At 36.0% G+C, this 26,053-nt stretch overlaps 1 protein-coding gene across 10 annotated transcripts in view; it reads left to right on the top strand.

Annotated features, from left to right (window-relative positions):
* TBC1D5 (TBC1 domain family member 5) overlaps window positions 1-26,053 on the top strand; it is a 539,520-nt gene that overhangs the window by 192,970 nt on the left and 320,497 nt on the right. For 9 of the 10 annotated variants that reach the window (XM_063113715.1, XM_063113719.1, XM_063113718.1 and 6 more), the window contains one exon: window positions 16,235-16,366. In XM_063113715.1, coding sequence (XP_062969785.1) covers window positions 16,270-16,366 — 97 coding nt within the window. In that variant the 5' untranslated portion in view covers window positions 16,235-16,269. Of the gene's footprint in view, window positions 1-3,975; window positions 4,025-16,234; window positions 16,367-26,053 lie in introns of those variants that run through there. The other variant, XM_063113716.1, reaches the window with a different exon arrangement.

The following is a 26,053-nucleotide window of genomic DNA, read 5'->3' as shown; positions in this document are numbered from 1 at the left end:
TGGTTTTGTTTAAAGAGTAGAAAGAAGGCTTGTGTGGCCAGAGCACACTGAGGGAGGGGAGAGAGTGGAATCAGAGGGTTAGGCATGGGCTTGAATTTTTAGGGCCTGTTAAAGAGTTTGGATTTTTTTGCTAAGTGCGTTCAGAACCATTTACAATAGAAAAAAAAAAAAAAAAATCACATTCAGTATTGTGTGCTAACAGATTGTAGGAGGTGAGTATATTAGGCTGATTTCAGCTGGAAGTAAGAGAAAATCTCAATTTGTTTATATGGTAAGGATTCTATTACTACATACAGCAAGGAGGCCAGAGGTAGGGTGAACCTACAGCTAGTTAATCTACTGCAATTAAGAGCGTACATCTTCTTAATTTAGAGAAAAACTTTCTCTAGAAGTCCCTGCCTGTCATTTACATCAAATGGCTCTTCCCAACCATTGTGGCAAAGGGAATAGGACCATTGTTATGGATTTGACAACAGTGGGGAAGAATGGAAGCATGGAGACCAATTAGGAGGGTATTTTAAGAGTATTCAGGTGAGAGATAAGAGCAGAACTATGGTGTTAAGGAGTGATGATGTTCCAAAGAGGAAGCAAACACTTGAATAAAAAATTTTAACTCTCAATTGAAGTCTCCCATTACATATCTGCTATGGAGTGACTGTTTGTGTTCCCCTCCAAATTCATATGTTGAAGCTCTAATCCCCAATGGGATAGTGTTCGAATGTGAAGCCTTTGCAAGGTAATTAGATCATGAGGGTGAAGCCCTCACGGATGGAATTAGTGTCCCTTTAAGAAGAGACATAAGAGACAGGATCTTTCTCTTCATGTGAGGATACAGCAAGAAGATGGCCTTCTGCCAACCAGGAGCTGAATCAGCCGGCACTTTGATCTTGGACATCCCAGCCTTCAGAACTGTGAGAAATAATTATCTGCTGTTTAAGCCACCCAGTCAGTTCTGTTTTTGTTAGAGCAGCCTTAACTGACCAAGACAGTACCTTTTCTCTCTGAGAAGACTCTATACTAATGCTTTTGACCGAAAGACAGATTTAGTTCTTCCTATTTTAAATACTAGCATTTATTGTTTAGTAATGGTCATGCATGCTCAACTGGCTCAAGTCCTCTGTTTTATAGTAGAGGTGTTAGGTATAAGCACTTCACAGAGGGATGTTTAAGCTTAGCTTATCAGTAGCATGAACCACATTTATAATTGTGTTGGGTCTTTTTGATAAATTCATCAATAGATAGTTATTCCTGTTAGTGTAATATCTGCATATTTTGGGATGTACAAAGCAATGAAAACCACTTTCTCTGCCCTCAAGGAATACATAGTCTGCTTTTTAAAAAAATGTGTGATAAGCTACATGAGCTAAAAACTACTTAGGATAACAGTTTATGTAAGCAAAAGAAGTAGTATTTCAAAGAATGCTTAATAAAGTCAGTGAATGACAACATTCGCTATAGCATCATTTTCTAAACATCAGTCATTTATTATATGCTGTCTTAAGGATTTTAACTATGTCTACCACCTTATAATTTACTCTTTTTAATTAAGTAAATTTATTTAAATAGGAAACTTTTAAACCACAAATTACGGAAAACAAATTTGCAATTGCTATAAATAGAGGCTAACCATAAAAATAATAACTATTGCAATAAGAGGTATGTTTTTGTAGCTCCAGTGGTACATCACAATGGGGGGTAATAACACTGCTATGAAAGAGCAGGGAGAAATTACTTCTGGGGCTTGTCCATGAAGGTAAAGTTGAGTGTTGGGTTGTGTATAAGATTTAGAGAAGTGAAGAGGAAAGGCCTCCTCAGGAGGAAAAGATATCTGAAAAAAACTGGAGGGAAGGAAAGCATAAATGTTCTTATTAAGCTCCTTTGGCTAGTGAGGACCAGATGATGCTTCTTAACTGCTGGCCTTCCCTCAGTGATGTCACTTGATGCTGACATGACTGGTGTGATGTGTATCCACAGCATTTGGGAATTTAAATCATTCGCAATTTTGGCTATTTGATCAACGATGCAGTGTGACCTATTCATCAATTATAATTTTGCTGAGACATATGAATTATGCCTCCATCCCAATTTACTTCTTTTCTTTCCTTGCTAGGTGTGCATTTACTCCGAGATGGTCATCTATGTGAGATACATATACCTTGTAACTGTTAAGGACCTATTAAACTTAATATTCCAGATTTTGAAAGAACTTCCATGGAAGAAAATTAAATTGTAATGCCTTAGTATTACATTATAAGATTCTGGTTTAATTTTTGTTAGGGCATTTATTAAGTCATTGTTAAGTCATTTGAGATGGTTTTGCCACTAATTAGCTGTATGACCTTGAATAGGTTACATAACTTGTCTGTGGTTTCCTTATCTGTAAAAGGGATAATAGTATCTACTTCATAGAATTGTGAGATTTAAGTGAGTTAATGTATATAAAGTGCTTTAAACAATACTTACTTTCTAATAATTATTATGTGTGTGCTGATATTATTATTTAATGTGCTGTCTTTAAGAACTAAAATTTCTTTAGGTTTCCTGGCCCTATCACATACTAAAAACCAAGGGATAAATGTCAGATCCAGGGCCAAGCCTGTGGCGCACTCGGGAGTGTGCGGCGCTGGGAGCGCGGCGACACTCCCGCCACGGGTTCGGATCCTATATAGGACTGGCTGGTGCACTCACTGGCTGAGTGCCGGTCACGAGAAAGACAAAAAAAAAAAAAAAAGTCAGATCCAGATGGACTTTTAGAAAGATGTCACCACAATTGGTCATATGCTTCTGAAAACATCCCTGGCATCCCCAGGTTTGTACTAAGGAGAGGTTTTTTGTTCATTCATTTTTTGACAAAATTATTTGATATGATGCTTATTTCAAGTGGCCATTTATTTTTCATTATTAGTATCATCATTAGTTTAATATAGTTGGCTAAGTTATTATTCCTGTTTTCTCTTTTCAAATTTTGTTCATTTTTTCCTGAATTGCTAATTGTATGCTATATGAGTATTAGCCTTGATTTTATGAAAACCAGATTGAATGGTTTAATGCCTAGAGGTGAAATCTGTATAAAATAGAAACAGTAACAACTGAAGTATTTTTGTGTAGCTGGATAATAATAAAAGGTTGGCCACTAAGCCAAGCTACTTCCCTATAATCTCTGTGCTTGAGCATGTATGCAAGAGAACCATATGAGGGTATGCTGTGGAGAGCTTTTTGTTAGGCAGTTTGACTCTTTATAATGCTCAATTTTCTCTTGGTTATGGCCACAACTGCCACATTCTTATGACTTTATAGCATTTGAATATTGAAAGGCCACATGCATTTTTATTTTGCAATATAAAATATTTACGTCCACCTGTGAACATCTCATATATTCTGCATATTTCTAATTATGTATGTTGTTTATGAATCTAGTATTTTACATTGATTGTTTACCCTAAACATCTTGTTCTGATAGCATGAATATTATAAAGATTAAACCTGTTTTAATTTTCTTTTGATCAGTGTTCTTATATATAGACCCTTGTACCTATTAGACAGCACTTGACTAGTACAGTTGTGTGGTTGGTAAAATGAATTAAGGTTTCAGGTTTTTACCAATGGGTGATATTTAATATTGAATGACATGTATTAAGACAAATGCTTTTATATATAATTTATTTGGCATTGTAAATGCATTTATCTTGTGAGAAACAGACCCCCTGTTGTCAAATGAAGTATTCTGGAAAGGTTTGGAGTAAATAAATAATAAAACTACTTTGATATACAATCTAACAATATTAAATATTAAGACTTTCAGGTGATTGATTTTAATACTTAATTAACTTATTTAAAGTCCAATGTAACCCTCGTGCATTAAAGATTGACGGAAGTTAAAAATGGAACTTTGTTCTTTCTTTTTTTTTTCTTTCTTTTGTCTTTCTCTCTCTCTCTTTTTTTTTTTTTTTTTTTTTCTGGCAGCTGGCCTGTACAGGGATCTGAACCTTTGACCTTGGTGTTATTACCACCACACTTTAACCAAGTAAGCTACCCCAACAGCCCTCTCTCTTCTCTTTTTTTCTATTCTTTCTTCCTCCTTTCCTCCCTTGTAAGTAAGACTTTAGAGTATCATTGTTTCCAATCATTAAAATTACCTTTAGCTACTGACATTTCTAAAGAAAAAAATGTGGTTTGGAGCCAATTCTTTAGATAATGTTCAAGTTACCTTATCTCTTAATTACGAAAATATAGCTTCTATTAAAGAAGCTTGCATTTAAAGCCAAGATGTCAAATTTCAGGTTAAATACCCATCATGGTAAATACTTGCTACCTTTAACACATACTTATTCGTGCTGTATCCTCCTTCTCTTTTATAATCTAACGCTGGAAGTAGCCCATTTAAGCTTGTTAATATGCTTTTCCTGTGGAAGAAATCTTTATGTAAAGTAATACTACTCTGTCATTTCAGTGTTTGACTTTTAAGTTTATCATCAGTCAAGAATTTAAATGAATGAAGTATGCTTATATGAGCTTTTTTGAATATGGATGTCTTTGAATGACAATTCAGAATGCTAATTCTGTGCCTAAGGATTAGAAACAGTGAAGGAATGAATATAAGCTGAAATACATAGAACTTCATATTCAGAGGGAATAAATTGTTTTTCTAGAGATTCAGTTTATGTAATGCCATTTTGAAAGAGAAACTTGTATTCAACTAAACTACTTATCCATACAATGCTAATAATTTGAAATTTTCACTTAGAGATTGCTTGTATTGCTTCAGTTTACATGCAAAATAATGTTTTGAAAATTCTTTTAAAGTACTGTAAAACTATTTTCTGAGCTTCAGTGCTAAACTTTCACCCTGTTATTAAATATTTAAATACTAACTGTTTACACAAGACTTCCCTTCTTTCAAACAGATCACTTTTATTTTAAGATGTAATACTCCAGGAACCAGACTTGTAAAACCAGTACAACTGTCTTTAAGATTAGCCTTTGATTTTAAATGAGAATTTATCCTAATTTGTCTTCTTCTGTGACCAGGATAGCAGTAAAACCATATTGTAAAACCTGTTTTGAGTTTACTGAATTTTGAGTTCACGTGAAGCAGGAAAAATTGTTATTTATAATAAGTGTAACAAAGGGGAGGGATAGCTTCTTTCTCAGGTCTTAGAAGATATATTGCTGTGCTTTCTCCTTTAGAAAAACGAGATTGCTTTTATTTATTTAAAAAAAAATCCTTTGTGTATCATTTTGATCAGTCAGGGAAATTCTAAAGACAGGTAGGCATTATTTAAGAGAACTGAAATCTATCAATATGGAGGGCTGGCCCAGGGCTCACTCAGGAGAGTGCGGTGCTGAAATCTATCAATATGGATTTAAGTATCATTTACTAAGAAGCATATTTTTGGTCTTTATATGTTTTTCTCTGTATATCTAACTTCTGTGTAGAAAAGATTAAAGCATATTAAGTATAGAAGTCAGAGTTTGTAATACAAATTTAAGATGTAATGAGCCATTGTAAGTTTCAAATATGTATGCTATTTTGACTTTTACAGTGATTATTTTAAAATTTTCAGACCAAAAAAAAGCTCCTTAATTTTTTTACTTGAATTTTTATCAAATATTTTCTTATAGTCTGATATTTGTAGATAAAAAAGTTATTCATAATAATGATTAAAATACATATAGACATTTCTTTAAAGATCTTGGATATTCTGCTTTGTAGTAGTCAAATATTTTCTTTTGGTATATTTATGAAACACAAATTGGAAAATTCTTAAGAAAATTATTTTACATTTAAAATCAACTATATTGTGATTGTATAAGGTAATCATAATAGCAGTAGCTAACATACTTAAGTATTTTTTTAATATTCTGGAAAGCTAAAATAGCCCTTTAAGTTTAAAACAAAATGACAAAAACCAAAGCAGCACCTTCTTAATAAGTTACTTTTGGCTTATGTGTTATTATTTAAGTTCATAATTCAAAGAAAACTAAGAACATTATCTTTACCTTTTCTTCAACAGATTGCTTGAAAATAGTTCATTTATTTCAGTGACTCAGTTTCTGTCTATTGGCATAATAACTTAGGATGTAGTGGATGCCTGATTATATAGAATAGTTGTAGGCTGGCGTATTTGGTTAATTTTTGTACTCTGGTTGTTGGTTATTACCACAGAATTGTGAAGTTCTAAAGAATTATAATTAAAAGCTAAATTTGCTGAATTACTTCTTGAATTTAACCTTCTCTAAGGAGCCAAAAAGACCTTAAGTATCCTTTAGCATTTTGAATGACTATATGAACATCATTATGTTGTATTTTATTTTAGCTATATAGATTTTTTGATGTTTTTTTAAAAATGAACTTTGATATTAGTTTGCTTGTCACTTGTCTATTTTTCATGAAGTTTAAAATACGTAAAATTCATTTATTTGTATATTTTAGGTGTATGAAGTCTATAACAGTGAAAGTATACTATAAAAATAAGAAATTAAGATAATAAGATTATGAAAACATGGTTTAAGATGTTAAAGAAATATTAAGGAAATCCAGCAGTTAATATGGAATAGACATTTTCAAATATTTGCTTTTGTATTTTTAATAGTATAACAAAATGTATAGAAAATATGAATCTTCCATTAAAATAGTTGCCTGTTGGACAAATATAGTTTTGAAATGTGTTCAATCTGTTTCACAAGTTTTTTTTTTCTTTTTATTTTTTTTTTTTTTTTTTTTTTTTTTTTTTTTTTTTTTTTTTAATTTTATTTTGTCGATATACATTGTAGCTGATTATTGCTTCCCATCACCAAAACCTCCCTCCCTTCTCCCTCCCCCCCTCCCCCCTGACAATGTCCTTTCTGTTTGCTTGTTGTATCAACCTCAAATAATTGTGGTTGTTATATCTTCTTCCCCCCCCCGGTTTGTGTGTGTGTGTGTGAATTTATATATTAATTTTTAGCTCCCTCCAATAAGTGAGAACATGTGGTATTTCTCTTTCTGTGCCTGACTTGTTTCACTTAATATAATTCTCTCAAGGTCCATCCATGTTGTTGCAAATGGCAGTATTTCATTCGTTTTTATAGCTGAGTAGTATTCCATTGTGTAGATGTACCACATTTTCCGTATCCACTCATCTGATGATGGGCATTTGGGCTGGTTCCAACTCTTGGCTATTGTAAAGAGTGCTGCGATGAACATTGGGGAACAGGTATACCTTCGACTTGATGATTTCCATTCCTCTGGGTATATTCCCAACAGTGGGATGGCTGGGTCGTATGGTAGATCTATTTGCAATTGTTTAAGGAACCTCCATACCATTCTCCATAGAGGCTGCACCATTTTGCAGTCCCACCAACAATGTATGAGAGTTCCTTTTTCTCCGCAGCCTCGCCAGCATTTATCGTTCACAGTCTTTTGGATTTTAGCCATCCTAACTGGGGTTAGATGGTATCTCAATGTGGTTTTGATTTGCATTTCCCGGATGCTGAGTGATGTTGAGCATTTTTTCATATGTCTGTTGGCCATTTGGATATCTTCCTTAGAGAAATGCCTACTTAGCTCTTTTGCCCATTTTTTAATTGGGTTGCTTGTTTTCTTCTTGTAAAGTTGTTTGAGTTCCTTATATATTCTGGATATTAATCCTTTGTCAGATGTATATTTTGCAAATATTTTCTCCCACTCTGTTGGTTGTCTTTTAACTCTTTTAATTGTTTCTTTTGCTGTGCAGAAGCTTTTTAGTTTGATATAATCCCATTTGTTTATTTTTCCTTTGGTTGCCCGTGCTTTTGGGGTCGTATTCATGAAGTCTGTGCCCAGTCCTATTTCCTGAAGTGTTTCTCCTATGTTTTCTTTAAGAAGTTTTATTGTCTCAGGGTGTATATTTAAATCCTTAATCCATTTTGAGTTGATTTTAGTATACGGTGAGATGTATGGATCTAGTTTCATTCTCCTGCATATCGATATCCAGTTATCCCAGCACCACTTGCTCAAGAGGCAGTCCCTTCGCCACTGAATAGGCTTGGTGCCTTTGTCAAAGATCAGATGGCAGTAAGTGTGTGGGTTGATTTCTGGATTCTCTATTCTATTCCATTGGTCAGTGTGTCTGTTTTTATGCCAGTACCATGCTGTTTTGGTTATTATAGCTTTGTAGTATAGCTTAAAGTCAGGTAGTGTTATGCCTCCAGCTTTATTTTTTTTGCTGAGCATTGCTTTGGCTATTCGTGGTCTTTTATTGTTCCATATAAATGTCTGAATAGTTTTTTCCATTTCTGAGAAAAATGTCTTTGGAATTTTGATGGGGATTGCATTGAATTTGTATATCACTTTGGGTAGTATGGACATTTTCACTATGTTGATTCTTCCAATCCAAGAGCATGGAATATCTTTCCATCTTCTTGTATCCTCTCTAATTTCTCTCAGCAGTGGTTTGTAGTTCTCATTATAGAGATTTTTCACATCCTTGGTTAACTCAATTCCTAAGTATTTTATTTTTTTGGTGGCTATTGTAAATGGGCAGGCTTTCTTGATTTCTCCTTCTGCATGTTCACTATTGGAGAAAAGAAATGCTACTGATTTTTGTGTGTTGATTTTGTATCCTGCTACTGTGCTGAAATCATTTATCAATTCCAACAGTTTTTTTGTAGAGGTTTTAGGCTGTCCGATATATAGGATCATGTCATCTGCAAACAGGGACAGTTTGACTTCATCTTTTCCAATCTGGATGCCCTTTATTTCCTTCTCTTCTCTGATTGCTCTGGCTAGTACTTCCAACACTATGTTGAATAGAAGTGGTGAGAGTGGGCATCCTTGTCTAGTGCCTGTTCTTAAAGGAAAAGCTTTCAGCTTTTCCCCATTCAGGATGATATTGGCAGTGGGTTTGGCATATATGGCTTTAATTATGTTGAGATACTTTCCCTCTATACCTAACTTATAGAGGGTCTTTGTCATGAATGAGTGCTGAACTTTATCAAATGCTTTTTCAGCATCTATAGAGATGATCATATGGTCCTTGTGTTTGAGTTTATTAATATGGTGTATCACATTTATTGATTTGCGTATGTTGAACCAACCTTGCATCCCTGGGATGAATCCCACTTGATCGTGATGAATAATTTTTCGTATGTGTTGCTGTATTCTGTTTGCTAGTATTTTAGTGAGGATTTTTGCATCTATATTCATCAAGGATATCGGCCTGTAGTTTTCTTTTTTGGTTATATCTTTACCTGGTTTTGGTATCAGGATGATGTTTGCTTCATAGAATGAGTTTGGGAGATTTGCGTCCGTTTCAATCTTTTGGAATAGTTTGTAAAGAATCGGTGTCAATTCCTCTTTGAATGTTTGGTAAAATTCTGCTGTGAATCCATCTGGTCCTGGGCTTTTCTTTGTTGGGAGCCTTCTGATAACAGCTTCAATCTCCTTTATTGTTATTGGTCTGTTCAAATTTTCTACGTCTTCACGGTTCAGTTTTGGGAGCTTGTGTGTGTCCAGAAATTTATCCATTTCCTCCAGATTTTCAAATTTGTTGGCGTATAGTTGTTTATAGTAGTCTCGAATGATTCCTTGTATTTCAGATGAATCAGTTGTAATATCGCCTTTTTCATTTCTAATTTTTGTTATTTGAGTCTTCTCTCTTCTTTTTTTTGTTAGCCATGCTCATGGTTTGTCAATTTTATTTATCTTTTCAAAAAACCAACTTTTTGATTCGTTGATCTTTTGAATTGTTTTTTGGTTTTCAATTTCATTCAGTTCTGCTCTGATCTTAATGATTTCTTTCCGTCTGCTAACTTTAGGATTGGATTGTTCTTGTTTTTCTAGTTCTTTAAGGTGAAGTGTTAGGTTGTTCACTTGCCATCTTTCCATTCTTCTGAAGTGAGCATTTAATGCAATAAATTTTCCCCTCAATACTGCTTTTGCAGTATCCCACAGGTTTTGGTATGATGTATCATTGTTTTCATTAGTTTCAATAAACTTTTTGATTTCCTGCTTGATTTCTTCTTGGACCCATATGTCATTAAGTAGAATGCTGTTTAATTTCCATGTGTTTGTATAATTTCCAGAGTTTTGTTTGTTATTAATTTCTAGTTTTAATCCATTGTGGTCTGAGAAGATACATGGGATAATTCCAATTTTTTTGAATTTATTGAGACTTGATTTGTGACCTAATATGTGATCTATCCTGGAGAATGATCCATGTGCTGATGAGAAGAATGAATATTCTGAGGTTGTTGGGTGGAATGTTCTGTAGATATCTGCCAATTCCAATTGGTCTAGAGTCTTGTTTAGATCTTGTGTTTCTCTACTGATTCTTTGCCTAGATGATCTGTCTAATATTGACAGTGGAGTGTTCAGGTCCCCTGCTATTATGGTATTAGTGTCTATTACCTTCTTTAGGTCTAATAGAGTTTGTTTTATAAATCTGGCTGCTCCAACATTGGGTGCGTACATATTTATGATTGTTATGTCTTCTTGATGGATCAGTCCTTTTATCATTAAGTAGTGTCCCTCATTGTCTCTTTTTATGGTTTTTAGTTTAAAGTCTATTTTGTCAGATATAAGAATAGCCACTCCAGCTCGTTTTTCTTTTCTGTTTGCATGGTAAATCTTTTTCCATCCTTTCACTCTTAGTCTGTGTGAATCTTTATGGGTGAGGTGGGTCTCTTGTAGGCAGCATATAGTTGGGTCCTGCTTTTTGATCCAGTCAGCCAGTCTGTGTCTTTTAATTGGGGAATTTAAGCCTTTAACATTAAGAGTTGTTATTGAAAGGTGTTGATTTATTCCTAGCATTTTATTGGTTGTTTGGTTGTCTTAGGTGTCTTTTGTTCCTTGCTTTCTGATTTACTGTTTGGTTTCTTTGTTTGTTGGTTCCTTAGGTTGTAGATAGTGTTTTTGTTAGCTTGTTTTCTCTTCATGAATGCCATTTTTATTGTACTAGCGGGTTTAGATTTTTCTTAGGTTTTTATGGCAGTGGTAGTTATTTTTCAGGAACCAAACCCAGTACTCCCTTGAGGATTTCTTGTAAGGGTGGTCTTGTGGTAGTGAACTCCCGCAGTTTTTGTTTGTCTGAGAAATATACTATTTGCCCCTCATTTCGGAAGGATAGCCTTGCAGGGTAGAGTATTCTTGGCTGGCAATCTTTGTCTTTTAGTATTTTGAAAATATCATCCCATTCCTTTCTAGCTTTTAGGGTTTGTGATGAAAAGTCTGATGTTAACCTGATTGGGGCTCCCTTATAGGTGATTTGACGCTTCTCTCTTGCAGCTTTTAAGATTCTCTCTTTGTCTCTGAGTTTTGCCAATTTGACTATGACATGTCTTGGAGAAGGCCTTTTTGGGTTGAATACATTTGGAGATCGTTGAGCTTCCTGGATCTGAAGATCTGTGATTTTTCCTATACCTGGGAAGTTTTCTGCCACTATTTTGTTGAATATGTTTTCAATGGAATCTCCATTTTCCTCCCCTTCTGGAATACCCATGACTCGGATATTTGAGCGCTTGAGGTTGTCTGATATCTCTCTCAGATTTTCTTCCATGTCCTTGATTCTTTTTTCTTTCTTTTTGTCTGCTTGTGTTATTTCAAACAGCCCATCTTCAAGTTCAGAGGTTCTCTCTTCAACTTCGACAAGCCTGCTGGTTAAACTCTCCGTTGTGTTTTTTATTTCGCTGAATAACTTCTTCAGTTCAGCAAGTTCTGCTACATTTTTTTTCAGGACATTGATTTCCTTGTATATTTCCTCTTTCAGATCCTGTATACTTTTCCTCATTTCATCATGATGTCTAGCTGAGTTTTCTTGTATCTCATTCAGTTTCCTTAGAATTATCACTCGAAATTCCTTGTCAGTTATTTCAAGGGCTTCTTGTTCTATAGGATCTAGAGTATGAGATTTATTAACTTTTGGTGGTGTACTTTCTTGATTTTTTGTATTTCTGGTGTCTTTTTTTTGGTGTTTATTCATTGTGGCAGGGGGTTTCACAGTCCACCGGTTTGAGACTAATGACTAACTAGGATGTTGCTGTGGTTGCCAATTTGGTATGGCTCCCGCCGTGACTGCTCAGTTGGCCTCTAGTGTCTTGTGTGTGTGGTTGCCTCGGGTCTTGGGCTTCTCCGGGGATCCACCTTTCTGGTCAGCTTGTACTCTGCTGGGCTGGTGGATCACGCACCACAGGGTGTGTGATCTCTGTTGAGCTTTCACTTTCTGTACAGGACTTCTCCCCGTTCCGTGTGCTCTGGCCCAGGCTGTTAGATCGTGCAGTGGCGACCCCACCGGGTGTGTGGTTTCTGTCGAGTCTCCGCCTCCCTGGCCGCACGTCTCCCCCCTCTGTGCACACTGTGCTGGGCTGGGGTGTGTCTTCTGCACCCCTCGTCTATCAGCTGGGCCTTCAAGACCCTGCTCAGCACCGCCTCGCCCAGGAAGTCTACCAGGTTTCTGCTAGGCACAGACGACCGGTCTCTCTGGGTGCCTTTGTAGCACTGTGTAGATCTTTCTCGGGTCTTGTTCACCTTTGTATCCCCCCAGTATAAACCGAGTCTAGTGCCCGCCTGCAGCCTGCTCTCCGGCAGGTTCTAGCGGACCTGGGAACTCTCCTACCACACTATTCCCAACCAGAAATTCATTAGGCTTTTTTCCAAACTGGTGGTCGCAGAGATGGTATCTGCCTCCCAGTAACAGGAAGTTTACCGGGCCGGAGTCCAGGGTGTGGTGGAGTGACAGTCGGCCCGCCCGTATTTCCTAGCCCTCCCAACACTGGTCGGGACGCCCCACACCCCCAGCCCTGCCAGAGAACCGCGGAGGGAGTGGGAGAGGAGGCCGGCCGCAGGGTCCGGAAAGCCCCGCGCCAGGCCAAGCAAATGGGCTCAGTGATGGCCAATCAGGGCGGAGCTGCCCGCACCTGGGAAAATGGAGGCAGCACTGGGGCAGTGAGTGGCCTGGTGGTGCAGGCGGGAGCCGGGTGGGCAGGGCTCACTCACAGAGCTGTGCCAGGGATCACTCACAGTGCTGTGCCAGGTCGGGCGCTCGCTCTGTCTCTGGTTTGTTGCCTTCCGTGTTCTCGGCGCTGCCGCCTCGGGCTGTTCAGTCGCGGCGCCGCTCGGGCGCTCCCAGGAATCTTCTTTAATGCCGGCCTGAAACCTCGAATCCTGAATAGGGCAGCTGGCCGCCTTCAGTGCGGCCCCAGCCTCCGGGATCCTGGCTGCATCCACAGCAGCCCTGGCGCCGTGTTCCCTGTTTCAAGACTCGCTTTTGCAGCTAAGAATCAGTTCTTTTCCTGCTCCACACTTCAAAGCTGTTGCCTGTAAATGAGGCAGCCTCTCCTGCCGGGGGCAAAGTGGCGTTGAGCCCCCACGACCGGCCAGCAGCAGCAGTCCTCCCTTAAGAGATGGCCAGAGGAAGGTCCACAAGTTTCTCGGCTGCCTGAGGCCCAGTGGCCGCCTTTTCCACCTCAGCTACTCCGCGCCAGCCGCCGCAGCCGCCGCCATCTTGAAAACCCCCTTTTTTTTTTTTTTTTTTTTTTTTTTTTTTTTTTTTTTTTTTTTTTTTCTTTTTAATTTAAATTATTTGCCAACACTTACAAGTAAAGAGATTTCACATAAAATTCTGGATTCCTAGCCTGTCTTGAAAAAGCTGAAGCAGAATAAGGGATGTTCCAATTATCCACAGGCCCCATCCTCTTACAGCCTTTGGTTTATCCCTGGTTTGTTTGTCTTGTTGACTTACTGAGAACCAAATGTAGTGTAGGAGAAAGAATGTGAGCTCTGGAGCCAGATAGAGGAGCATAGGTTCAGATTCTGGCTTCAGTACTTATTAATTGTGCAACTCGAGACTAATTGCTTTCTTTATACCTCAGTTTTCTCTTTGATAAAATGGAAATGAAGATGATGAAGATACGTCATTGGGTTGTAGGGAGGATGATCTGATGAGTATATATGAAGCATCTAGAGTGGTTTTTGACATATATTCATTGTTCATAAATGTTAACTATAATTAATAGTGCATTTTGTCTGACCCCATTAGATATTTGAATTTGGTGATTCTTACTGCTCCATAATAGAGGACTTTATTCCTTAACCTCTTCATTCATTTGTTCAACGTAATTTGATAGATTATGTTTTATACTATAACTGATCATCTACAGTTTGCTATCCTCTACTAGATTATATTCCCCAGTATTCCTTCTATGTAACTCAATATATGCTCATTGATTTGCACACATAAGGAACAAATACTGACAACTGTCCAGATTTGTGGATTTAGAATTTTTGGCTTTGGAAATTCTTACTGTGTGTTGGCAACAAAAGTTTTCTGTTTTCCCTAACCCTCTGCTTCTATTGTGTTAGCCACAGTCCCAGGGGGATGGGACTTGTTATCATCTGACTGTGATTGTGGTAAGTGGGTGGGTTGGAGGGTTCTGATAAAAATGAGAAAATGTACATGAGTATTTTACAAGGTGAGGCTTCTAGAGAGATAGTGAATGGGATAGAGGAGCATTTTGTGTTGTGAAAAGTTGATCAAAGATTTGCGTATTCCTAGGTATCGCTGAAACCTCACCTCTACAGGTGAAGACCATATCCTGTAAAATTGGGTACTCATTTTGGTTGGACTTGCTTTTCTCACTTATCTTTTCACATTTCCTCTTTCTCTCATGTCCCCACTGCTTTTGAAATCTAAAAGATTATGTTCTGTACATTATTTTGGATGAAAATTGGTGAACTCGGTTTATTTTTTGGAAGAATTCTAATTTGGGAATGTTATTTTCACTGTATGGACATAGAAGATTTATAAGTAGGGTTCCTTGGAAGTTCAAAATAATTTAATTTTTTAAAAAATGTTCAATTTGGAATAATTTATAGAAATGAGAATTGAAGGGGGAATCTTCAAAAAGAAAATATGGGTGGTTTATATGTATAAGCGTGTCTTTGTAAGCCTAACATCACAGACAGAAACCATAATGGAGATACAGATGTTTGGATGCATGAAATGAAAAAGTTTTTTATGTCACAAGATACCATACAACTTAAAGATGGACACATTTTGAGAAAAACATGTATCATATGACAAAGGTTTAATATCCTTAATATTTAAAGCATGCCTACAAGTCATGAAGACAACTGTAACAATAAACTCCATTTATAAAAGACAGCAGATTGTCAGCGAAACATATGAAGTCTTCAGTAATCTCACTATCAAGCAAATCCATTATAAGATTTGACAATCACAGCGGTATCAAAAAAGAGAGGAAATATCCATTGTTAATGAGGGTTCAGCAAAATGAATTGTTCTCTTATGTACAGATCTTTCTAGAGCACAATTTGCCAAAACTTACCACAAAATCTTGTTTTTTAAATATATGTTTCAGTCCAACAATTGCACTCATAAGAATTTATCCTAAGGAACTTATCATGGTTATGACACAGAGATACTACTTAACGGTATTCATGGTGAGGCTTGTTTATAGTGTTGAATAACTCAAAGTGTTGGTTTACATAAATTGTGATAGCTACATAATAAATGCTAGAGATCCATTAGAAATGGTAATGTAGATACCTTTTATCAAAACTGGGCAAGAAACTACACATGATAATGTAAAGTAGGTTACATAATCAGTATATTTAGCATGATGGATCACATTTAAAAATGTAGGTATTTTAAATGCCCAGAACAAAGACAGGAAGGATACGTATGAGGGATCTTCAGAAAGTTCCCCGAAAGAGTTGTATTATCTTTCAATTTCATTTTTCCATTAACTTTTGGAAGTACCTTCATATGATACCCTGAAATGTTAACAGTGATATTTCTAGCTAATATAATTATGAGTAATTTTAATTTACTATGTTTTCTACATTTTGAAAGTTACTATTGCAAATGCATATTATTTTGGCAGTAAAACAATAAATACTATAAAATATAAAAGTAAACATATAAAACAATAAATACTATAAATGTGAGGATAATTTCTTTAACTTAACAATTCAGCGTTTTGTGTAAAATTATTGAAAATAAATGTGATTCAACATTGAGATAAAGGTTATAAGTAAAGTTCAGATTTGGTGAGAAATTGTTGAAATGGAAATTTTGTGCCACCTTTTTCACTTCTTTGCATAAGCCTACCAATGTGTAGTAACAGTCCCTGGAGCCTGTAGAAAACTTGTTAATGTCTGTAATGCTCATTTAATCATTTCAGTCTTGTATCTATTCCCAGTCATAGCAAAAAGAAAAAAAATATTTATCATTCTCTGCATTTTTTCTCTTTCCAGGTAGTTAATTTTGGTGACATTGCCCAGTTTCTACAATGTATCATTCCTTATCAGAAACTAGACATCCTCTGCAACCAGAAGAACAAGAAATAGGCATTGACCCTTTGTCAAGTTACTCCAGCAAGTCTGGAGGTGAGTTTTATATGCATATGCTGTCTGCAAGTACTGGGAAATCTAGTAAAGGGGCTCCAGTTAGCTCTGTTCACCTTACATGTGTAATTCACTGGATGAGACTGAGCCGGGCAACTCAAAGAACATTTTCCTGGATATGTATGGAGCACTCTTGACACTAATGAATACCACAGAAAGTCAACTTTCAGTTACAGACAGAAGCATTAGCCAAACGTTTAATGCACTGTTATTCTTTTAAAAAAAAAAAAAATCAACTAAATGATATCTTCAGCATAAGAATGTTGAAATGCAAACATGTTTTAAAAAATCTTAAGCTTTTGATGTTGATTTTGCAGTGATTTTTTTTCCCTCCAGCAAGTTGAGATTATTCCAGGATAAAAGACTAGGCTGATTCTCCTTCTTAAAAAAAAAGAAAAAAATAATTGAAATTTGTGTCATGGGCCGAGCCCGTGGCGCACTCGGTAGAGTGCGGCGCTGGGAGCGCAGCGACGCTCCCGCCGCGGGTTCGGATCCTATATAGGAATGACTGGTGCACTCACTGGCTGAGTGCCGGTCACGAAAACGACAAAAAAAAAAAAAAAAAAAAAAAAATTTGTGTCATACTTTAAAAAATCTATACATTGAAATTGTTAAATAATAGATTGTTCAAAGATAGACTGTTCAGGTTCTACCTTGTAAAAATTTATCAAGTGTATATGTATCAGAGCTAAATAATTCACTAAATATTTGATGCAGTTCATTGACTCAGTGATTACTTATAATTTTTCACTTATGAAATGCATATGTCAGGATTTGTGAGATCTATTTTAAAACATTGTGAATTAGCCAAAGTAATTCATGCATTTTGTGCGCTTCAAATAAAATTATTATTTCTTGTCTATATTGCTGTCAGTGTCTGCCATTAACTCATGTTTTGAGAATTTTAAGAAATAATTTACCGTTTAAAGAGGCTATTTCTTTAGAACACAAACTCTTTATTTTATGGTGTATGTTTATGTTTTTTGCGCATCTTTAATACCTTCTATATTATACAAATGCCTTTGTTGTTTTCAATTAAAATAGAAGTTGTCCTACCACTTATTTTTGTGATTTTATTTTTTAATTTTACATTTCTTGTTATATAAGGACTCAAGCCTGCTGTTTAAGATTTTGATCATATGAAAATTAATAGTGTTCATTTCAATTGTGATTCTTTTATCTAAGTGGTAAGCATGATACCTTTCTTAGTGATATTTTCTCTTAAATGTCATACCAGTAAGAAGCACTCATAATTAAATAAATCACATTATTTTGCTAGCACTTCTGTAAGTGGATGTCTTAAAAGTGAATCTGTATTTGTGTTATAAATATATAAAATAGTTTTACTGAAATTTTTCATACTATTTCTGGTTATTATGTTTATTTGAGAACATAGTTTTTTGTTGTTTGTTTTTTAATGTGTATTTTTTTCCTCCGGTCTATTTCATTAAATATTGAGGGTTTGGTTTTTGTTTTTTTTTTTTTTATAAAACCTGGTTAAAAAACATGTTAAATTAATTTTATTCTTTATTGTTTGCAGGAATGAGTAGTTACCTTTACAGAAAAGGCTTTGCGTTTATATCCTAGCCCAACATTTCTATGACATACTGAGTTATTAGAACTGAATTGATGTTTAAAAGTGCCATTAATTCATTTACCCCAAATGTTCATTAACAATGTAAATGTATGCTGATGTTCTATGAGACAAGGAAGTGACTAATGACTCTTCCAACTAACAACACTTAAAATGAATAGAAACTTTAGATAGCTAATCTTGAAGTAATCAAGACCCTCATTCAACTTGGCATCTCTGTATGCTCTAAAACAGCTGTCAACTGTTAAAAATATATACAAAACACACATACGCACATGCACATGCAGAAATAAAGATATGTAAATATCTAGTTCTTCAAAGCCATAAAGGTTATAACCATAGTGGGTTTTGTGTATTGTATATGTAAATATTTTATATAAAGCATCTATTTCATCTTCTCTGATTTCCTTTTTGCGGAAAAACGTGCTGCATTTTAATGGGGTTGTCATATTTACTTGAACAATTATCACCTTTCTAGTATGTTTGTTTATTTTAATATACATCTTCCATGGGGTTTCTTCAAGTATTTTGAAGACTTTTACACATTTCTGCCACGATCTTTAGGGTATTTGTGGATATTGGATGATTCATTTTCTAAGTATTTAAACACTGGACTTAGATCAATGGTTTGCCTGTGTGGAAATGACGTGTAAAAAAAAAATTCTCTTATAGATTTCATTAGTAAACAAAATGTCTTTAATTTCTCATATCTGAATTTTAACATTTGTAAAGAAACAATACTATTAAATGATTCTGATAATTCTGGAAAGAATTAGTAAAAATAGGCAGATAATAGGAATGGAGAAAGAAAACTGCATATCGTTGGTCTATTTTCATGAGTGGTTGAAGAAAGGTGGGTGGGGGCAGAAAAAGAACCATCTAGATATATACATGCAAAATCTTAGGGGATATTTCCCATGTGAATTAAACTTTTAAGTGCTTGATTTTCTTTTTCTAATAGAGAACAGCATAAAAAAGATAACATTTTCTCTGTACCCTATGAAATTTGGTCATATACATGAATTACCACCTTAAATTCCAGGAACTTTGATCAAAGGGTAGTAATAACTGACAGGTTACGTGTAGTTTAAGTGAAAGCTAAAAAAGCAAAAACATTTGTTAGTCTATTCATGATTATTTGCCCTTAGCATGTAACTTTTAATAATCAATTAAGAGGAAGTAATCATTTTATTTTAAACTGAAAGCAATATCAAGATTTAGGGAAACTTAACCTATTAAATGATATTGTTGGGATGAGTAGTTGTTGACAAGCTTATGAAAGATTGGAATGTTGCTCATGATGAAAGAACATTTTCTTCTATTAGGTCTCTTTGAGAACAGCATTTTGTTACATATTACCAAAGTTTTTAGCTTCAATTTTATATGCTACAGTACTCACCTTCTTCCTTACAGCTTTTATAATATTGAGATAATTACTTAACATATCTTTGCCTTTTTATATAACATGTTTCAAAGTGTTCTTTGTACATATATAAAAATATTTAGTTAACCTACTTAAAAAAAAATCAAGATGTTCAGAATCCTGCCAACTCCATTTTGCCCCCTGTAATTTTGTTTCTGTCCCAAGTTTTTCTTTCTTTCCATTATAGTGTCACAGAGTTTTAGAATTAGAAGGGAGTGAGTGCTCTGTCTTTCTGGATGAAGAAATTGATAATAATTAAAATGGTTGACTGAAGTTGATTTAATGAAATGATGCTGTTATATTGTGACCTTTGGTGATGTTTTCCATGTAGTATAGGTGAATTTAGATTTGAGCATAAGATGGATTTGTTCTGCTGAAGATATCTAGATATCTGGCCAAAGTATACGATGCTGTCAGAGGTACTTGAAACCTTGCTCTGGTCTGAGCTGGAGTCATCTTAGAGGAAAAAAAATCTTTTTACTACTTTTCCTGGCTTATAACTCTTCAATGGTTTCACGTTGTACTACTAATAAAATCTAAACTTTTGACTCTAATGTGCATGGCTGTATTCTTGCCTGTCTGGCCTTGCTCAGGCATGCTAACCCAGTTCTAGACTCTGGGCCTTCCCATATGCAATTGTTCTCTGACATTGTTCTTCATCCATTCACAGCACTTACCATAATATGTAATTCTGTGTTAATTTGTTTCCTTGTTTATTATTTGTCTCCTTTTCTCAAGTGTAAGCTTTATGAGTGTAGGAACCATGCTGGAACCATTTCTATTCCTAGCACCTGGCAGATGGGCACCACTCAGTAAACAAGTAATGAATGACTGAACTGTGTTTTATCAATTTGAGCACCTCCACTTATACTGATCAGCAATTGCTTGATGTATCTTTTCTCCATCTACCTTTCTCCTTCCTGCCCTAAGTTATAATGTATGAAATTTATTTTATTTTCCCTAATTATTCTAGTACTTGAATATTTCTTCTTTTAGGCTTCAAAAGTCAATCTACTCACTCTTTAGTTCTCTTTGGTATCACTGACTTCTTCTCCCTTGAAGTTGTCCTTAAGATTCATTTCTTCCATATTTCACTTTAATTATGACCCATATCAAACTTTCCAAACGACCAAATGGAGAAAGTTTTCTGTCAAATAAATGTCAAGTTATGATACCCTAATTAACCCATAGCAGTAATCACTTTGCAAGTGAAAGCTAAAGAAGTAAATGATTATTTTCCCAAGAAATTCATGGCCATTATTTGGGAGCATGGACTGCATGTAGTATACTTATGTTTAATATAGACATTTTTTGTACACAGCTTTTAATGAAAAATTGTGAAGATAATATTAATTTCTGGTTTCTAAAACTTATTAACATAATATATAGCAAATATTGTTTATTTTACATATGAAATACTATAAAATAGCATTTTCTTAAGTTTATAACACTTTTAAAGTTTTTTATTTGTTGTCATTCAGTAAATGTACTAGGCATTGTTCTGAATGCTGGAAATAAAACAGTGAAAAAGAAAAAAGTCTTGAATGCCATGTTCCTTATGGTTAATAGCCAGGATTTGGGGGTGCCAGGCAGAGAAAAGTAAATGGCCAGTTAAGATAGAGAATGGTGAGTCCTTTCCTGTGTTACCAAACCTGATGGAGTTCGTTTGCCTGCACACAAGGGGAAAGCCAAACACCAAACCACCAGTCTTTGCAGCAGAGAAAAAGGTTTATTCACAAGATGGCCAAGTGAGAAGATGGAAGAAATAGATCTCAAAATTGTCTTGTCCACAGAGGGAAAGAAGGCATATTTATGGAGAAGTGGTTAGGGATAATGCAAGGCATTGGGAGATTGTGATTGGTGAAAGAATCTGAGGGAGTTCTTTAGTGGTGGTCCGTGCAGGCGCAAGCCATCTGTGTGCCTTTGCATGTTCAAAAATGGTGTTAGCAGGATCTGGAGGTGGAGTTTTTGGCCCTCTGACCCATTAGACATTTGCTCAGGCTCAGTGGAGAGGTCTGTGGGCTCAATCAGCTTAGCCCAGTTTACGTTGGGACTAGATATCGCCAGTGGTCCTGCAAAAACACTTTAGGCACACAACTCTGTGCCAGAGGTATTAATCTTAAAGGGTAGATAGGAAGAAACAGAATGAGAGATAGTTATGAAAATTTACTGAAATTTCCCTAATCTCAACAGGGAATAAATTTTAACTGAAAAGTCACCAGTTACAGCTAGAGCAATTAACGATATGCTCAGATAGTACACTGGTAGGGAGTCCAACTTACTTGTGCTAGTGGTGAATCAAGATAGGTGTTATATTACGTAAGCCACAACTTAAAGGTGAGTAGTTGTTAGCCAGATGACTGAGTAAAGAGTATGTGCTCTAAACTTCTCTGCAAAATATAAAGAATTTAAATGTGGTCAGAGGCTAGAGTTGAAAAGAGGAATGACCACAAATGAGATTGAAGACTAGGACCATGAAGCCACTTTACTAAGAACAGTGGGTAGTTCATTGAAGGAATCTTATGGCCAGATTTGTATTTTAGAAAGATGATTCTGGCTACAGTAGGATGAATAAACTACAGTGGTGGGGCAAGACTGGAAGCTAAAGAACCAGTTAAGAAGCTGTTGCAATATTCTAAGTTAGTAATGATAGTGGCCTGTACTGGAAGGTAGTGACGGCAATTTAGAGAAGTGGAAACACAGAATTAATAGTACTTAATATTTGGCTGAATATGGGGAAAAGTAGGGGAGAGAAATTTGAAGTGGACATCCAGTTTTCTGAGTTGACTTTTAGGTCTGTGATATAACCTGTATTGAGATTGGGAAATCTAGAGCAGGAACTTTGTGTGTTGCAGGTGGGATAGGGGCAACAGAGAAGATTGTAAGTTCAGTTTCAGATGTGAGTTACAAGTGCCTTATGACATTCAAATGAAGGTACCCTGAAGTTTTTGATGTGTGGGTCTGAAAATGTTAGGGTTGGACTGGAGATAAAGATTTGTCAGCTTCAGAATGGTAGCAAAAACAATGGGAATAGTTGTGTTCATCTCCTAAAAGCAAATAGTGTGAGAAGAGGATGTAGGACCAATATCTAAATAAAGCCATTTGAAAGCTTTGCTGCAGAGGAGGATCCTGTAAAGGAGACCAAGACAGATGGCTAGAGGAGAAGAAGAAAAACCAGGAAAGTATAGAGTCAAAGAAGCCAGGATGTCAAGGAGAGAGTGAACAAAATTGCCAGAGGTTAGCTGAAAGTTAAAATAGAAACATCCAGTGGAAAAAATCATTGTGACTATGGTAAGCAGAATGCTTTTAATGATCTCAAGATAGTCTTGAGTACTTTGAATATTTCATATAATTGATCATGTGTTCTGTACTAAAGTGGGCGTGTGAAGTAGAAGGAAAAGGTGTAGCAGTACTTGAAAAGTAAAACTCAATGGAAGAGGAGTCCTGGGGTCTTGGAAGTCTGGAGGAGATGCAGTTTAGAGCAGAGATGGAGGGATTTAGTGATAGGAAGAGGGACATTATTTTCATTGTAATAATAGGGGGAAGGAGAAAAGAAGGTGTTTATGTATAGTAAATTCATTGGTTTGATGACAGAGATTTGAATGAGATATCACTGATGTTTTAATCTCTTTTTTGATAAGTCAGGGTGATATTTGCTGAGAATGAATGACAAGATGGAGCATTTGAAGATGTGTGGAGAAAGTTGAAGAAGATATAACCTTGGAGTCAAGTTGAGATTGGACATCGTATTTATAGGTGATGCCAGCTTGTAAAATTGTGTGACTATATCCAGCAGAATAAAGTAGCTAGGGTTTAGCCATAAAGAAAAGCAGACATGGGGTTTGTCAGGGGCATATCACAGGTAGACAGTAGGCAAGGGAGTTGACGTTTGAAGAATTCATTGATGGATTGAGAATATAAGAAAGTTTGCTATCATGGAAGGGGGTCCTCAGAAAGCAGAGTAGAAAATTTAGAAGGGATGAAGTCAAGGAAGATGAAACAGAGTAGTGTGGTAACAAGAGTTGCAGGGGATGTGGGAGCAGTAGGGATAAAGTTTGGCTTAAAGGTAAGAGTGACTGGGATAGTGAGGGTAGAATGTTTTGTATTTCATATTAAATGTGCCTTTCTAATGTATGTTCTGAATTCCCCCCAAAATAGTAATATGGCCTTTTATCACATCTTTTAATTGTTCTTTTGTGTTTGATAAATGCATTAATTTGATGAAACATTGGTTAGTTATAGCTGATAAACCAGCTCAGTACCCTCATTAGTTCTGTGTGATAATTTAGTTCTATATTGATTTGGATAGGTTTTGGCTGGAAGTTTCTTTTTAATGAAAAAGAATTCTGAGATATCTAGGAAAAAGCCGGTTTAGATAGCTGAAAAACTGTACATTAGGTTATAAAGTCATCAAGAAAAACTATAACTTTATTGAAGATAAAAACTGATTGTTAAATGGGAGAGTGACTTGGAAGTTCTGAAATGCAGTAACAAGGATTTTAAAAATGGAGGCTGTGTTAGTCTGTTTCTGTTGCTATTGCTTATAATGAAATACATGGAACTGGGTAATTTATAACAGTGAAATGTGTTGCTTATAGCTGCTGAGGCTGGGACGTCCAGAGTCCATCTGGTGATGGCGATAGTGACCCAGGGGTCTAACATTACAAGACTGTGGAAAGAGAGAGACCAGAGCAGCCTAATCTCCTAATTCACTCTCTTTTTAAAACCCTCAGAAGCACACCCATGACCACAGTTTTTAATTCATTCACTAGGCATGATCCTACAATCTAATCACCTCTTCAGGGCTCCACCTTTCTTTTTTTTTTTATTTATTTTGTCGATATACATTGTGGCTGATTATTGCTCCCCATCACCAAAACCTCCCTCCCTCCTACCTACCCCCTCCCCGCCAACAATGTCCTTTCTGTTTGCTTGTCGTATCAACTTCAAATAATTGTGGTTGTTATATCTTGTTCACACCCCCCCCCCGGTTTTTCTTTTTGTGTGTGTGTGTGTGTGTGTGTGTGTGTGTGTGTGTGTGTGTGAATTTATATATTAATTTTTAGCTCCCTCCAATAAGTGAGAACATGTGGTATTTCTCTTTCTGTGCCTGCCTTGTTTCACTTAATATAATTCTCTCAAGGTCCATCCATGTTGTTGCAAATGGCAGTATTTCATTCGTTTTTATAGCTGAGTAGTATTCCATTGTGTAGATGTACCACATTTTCCGTATCCACTCATCTGATGATGGACATTTGGGCTGGTTCCAACTCTTGGCTATTGTAAAGAGTGCTGCGATGAACATTGGGGAACAGGTATACCTTCGACTTGATGATTTCCATTCCTCTGGGTATATTCCCAACAGTGGGATAGCTGGGTCGTATGGTAGAACTATCTGCAATTGTTTGAGGAACCTCCATACCATTTTCCCTAGAGGCTGCACCATTTTGCAGTCCCACCAACAATGTATAAGAGTTCCTTTTTCTCCGCAACGTCGTCAGCATTTATCGTTCAGAGTCTTTTGGATTTTAGCCATCCTAACTGGGCTTAGATGGTATCTCAGTGTGGTTTTGATTTGCATTTCCCGGATGCTGAGTGATGTTGAGCATTTTTTCATATGTCTGTTGGCCATTTGTATATCTTCCTTAGAGAAATGCCTACTTAGCTCTTTTGCCCATTTTTTAATTGGGTTGCTTGTTTTTTTCTTGTAAAGTTGTTTGAGTTCCTTGTATATTCTGGATATTAATCCTTTGTCAGATGTATATTTTGCAAATATTTTCTCCCACTCTGTTGGTTGTCTTTTAACTCTGTTAATTGTTTCTTTTGCTGTGCATAAGCTCTTTAGTTTGATATAATCCCATTTATTTATTTTTCCTTTGGTTGCCCGTGCTTTTGGGGTCGTATTCATGAAGTCTGTGCCCAGTCCTATTTCCTGAAGTATTTCTCCTATGTTTTCTTTAAGAAGTTTTATTGTTTCAGGGTGTATATTTAAATCCTTAATCCATTTTGAGTTGATTTTAGTATATGGTGAGAGGTATGGATCTAGGTTCATTCTCCTGCATATGGATATCCAGTTATCCCAGCACCATTTGCTGAAGAGGCAGTCCCTTCCCCAGTGAATAGGCTTGGTGCCTTTGTCAAAGATCAGATGGCAGTAAGTGTGTGGGTTGATTTCTGGATTCTCTATTCCATTGATCAGTGTGTCTGTTTTTATGCCAGTACCATACTGTTTTGGTTATTATAGCTTTGTAGTATAGCTTAAAGTCAGGTAGTGTTATGCCTCCAGCTTTATTTTTTTTGCTGAGCATTGCTTTGGCTATGCGTGGTCTTTTATTGTTCCATATAAATGTCTGGATAGTTTTTTCCATTTCTGAGAAAAATGTGTTTGGAATTTTGATGGGGATTGCATTGAATTTGTATATCACTTTGGGTAGTATGGACATTTTCACTATGTTGATTCTTCCAATCCAAGAGCATGGGATATCTTTCCATCTTCTTGTATCCTCTCTAATTTCTCTCAGCAGTGGTTTGTAGTTCTCATTATAGAGATTTTTCACCTCCTTGGTTAACTCAATTCCTAAGTATTTTATTGTTTTGGTGGCTATTGTAAATGGGCAGGCTTTCTTGATTTCTCGTTCTGCATGTTCACTAT

This window comes from Cynocephalus volans, chromosome 11, assembly GCF_027409185.1.
Source record: "Cynocephalus volans isolate mCynVol1 chromosome 11, mCynVol1.pri, whole genome shotgun sequence".
NCBI lineage: Eukaryota > Metazoa > Chordata > Mammalia > Dermoptera > Cynocephalidae > Cynocephalus > Cynocephalus volans.
This window is presented reverse-complemented; position numbering and strand designations above follow the sequence as displayed.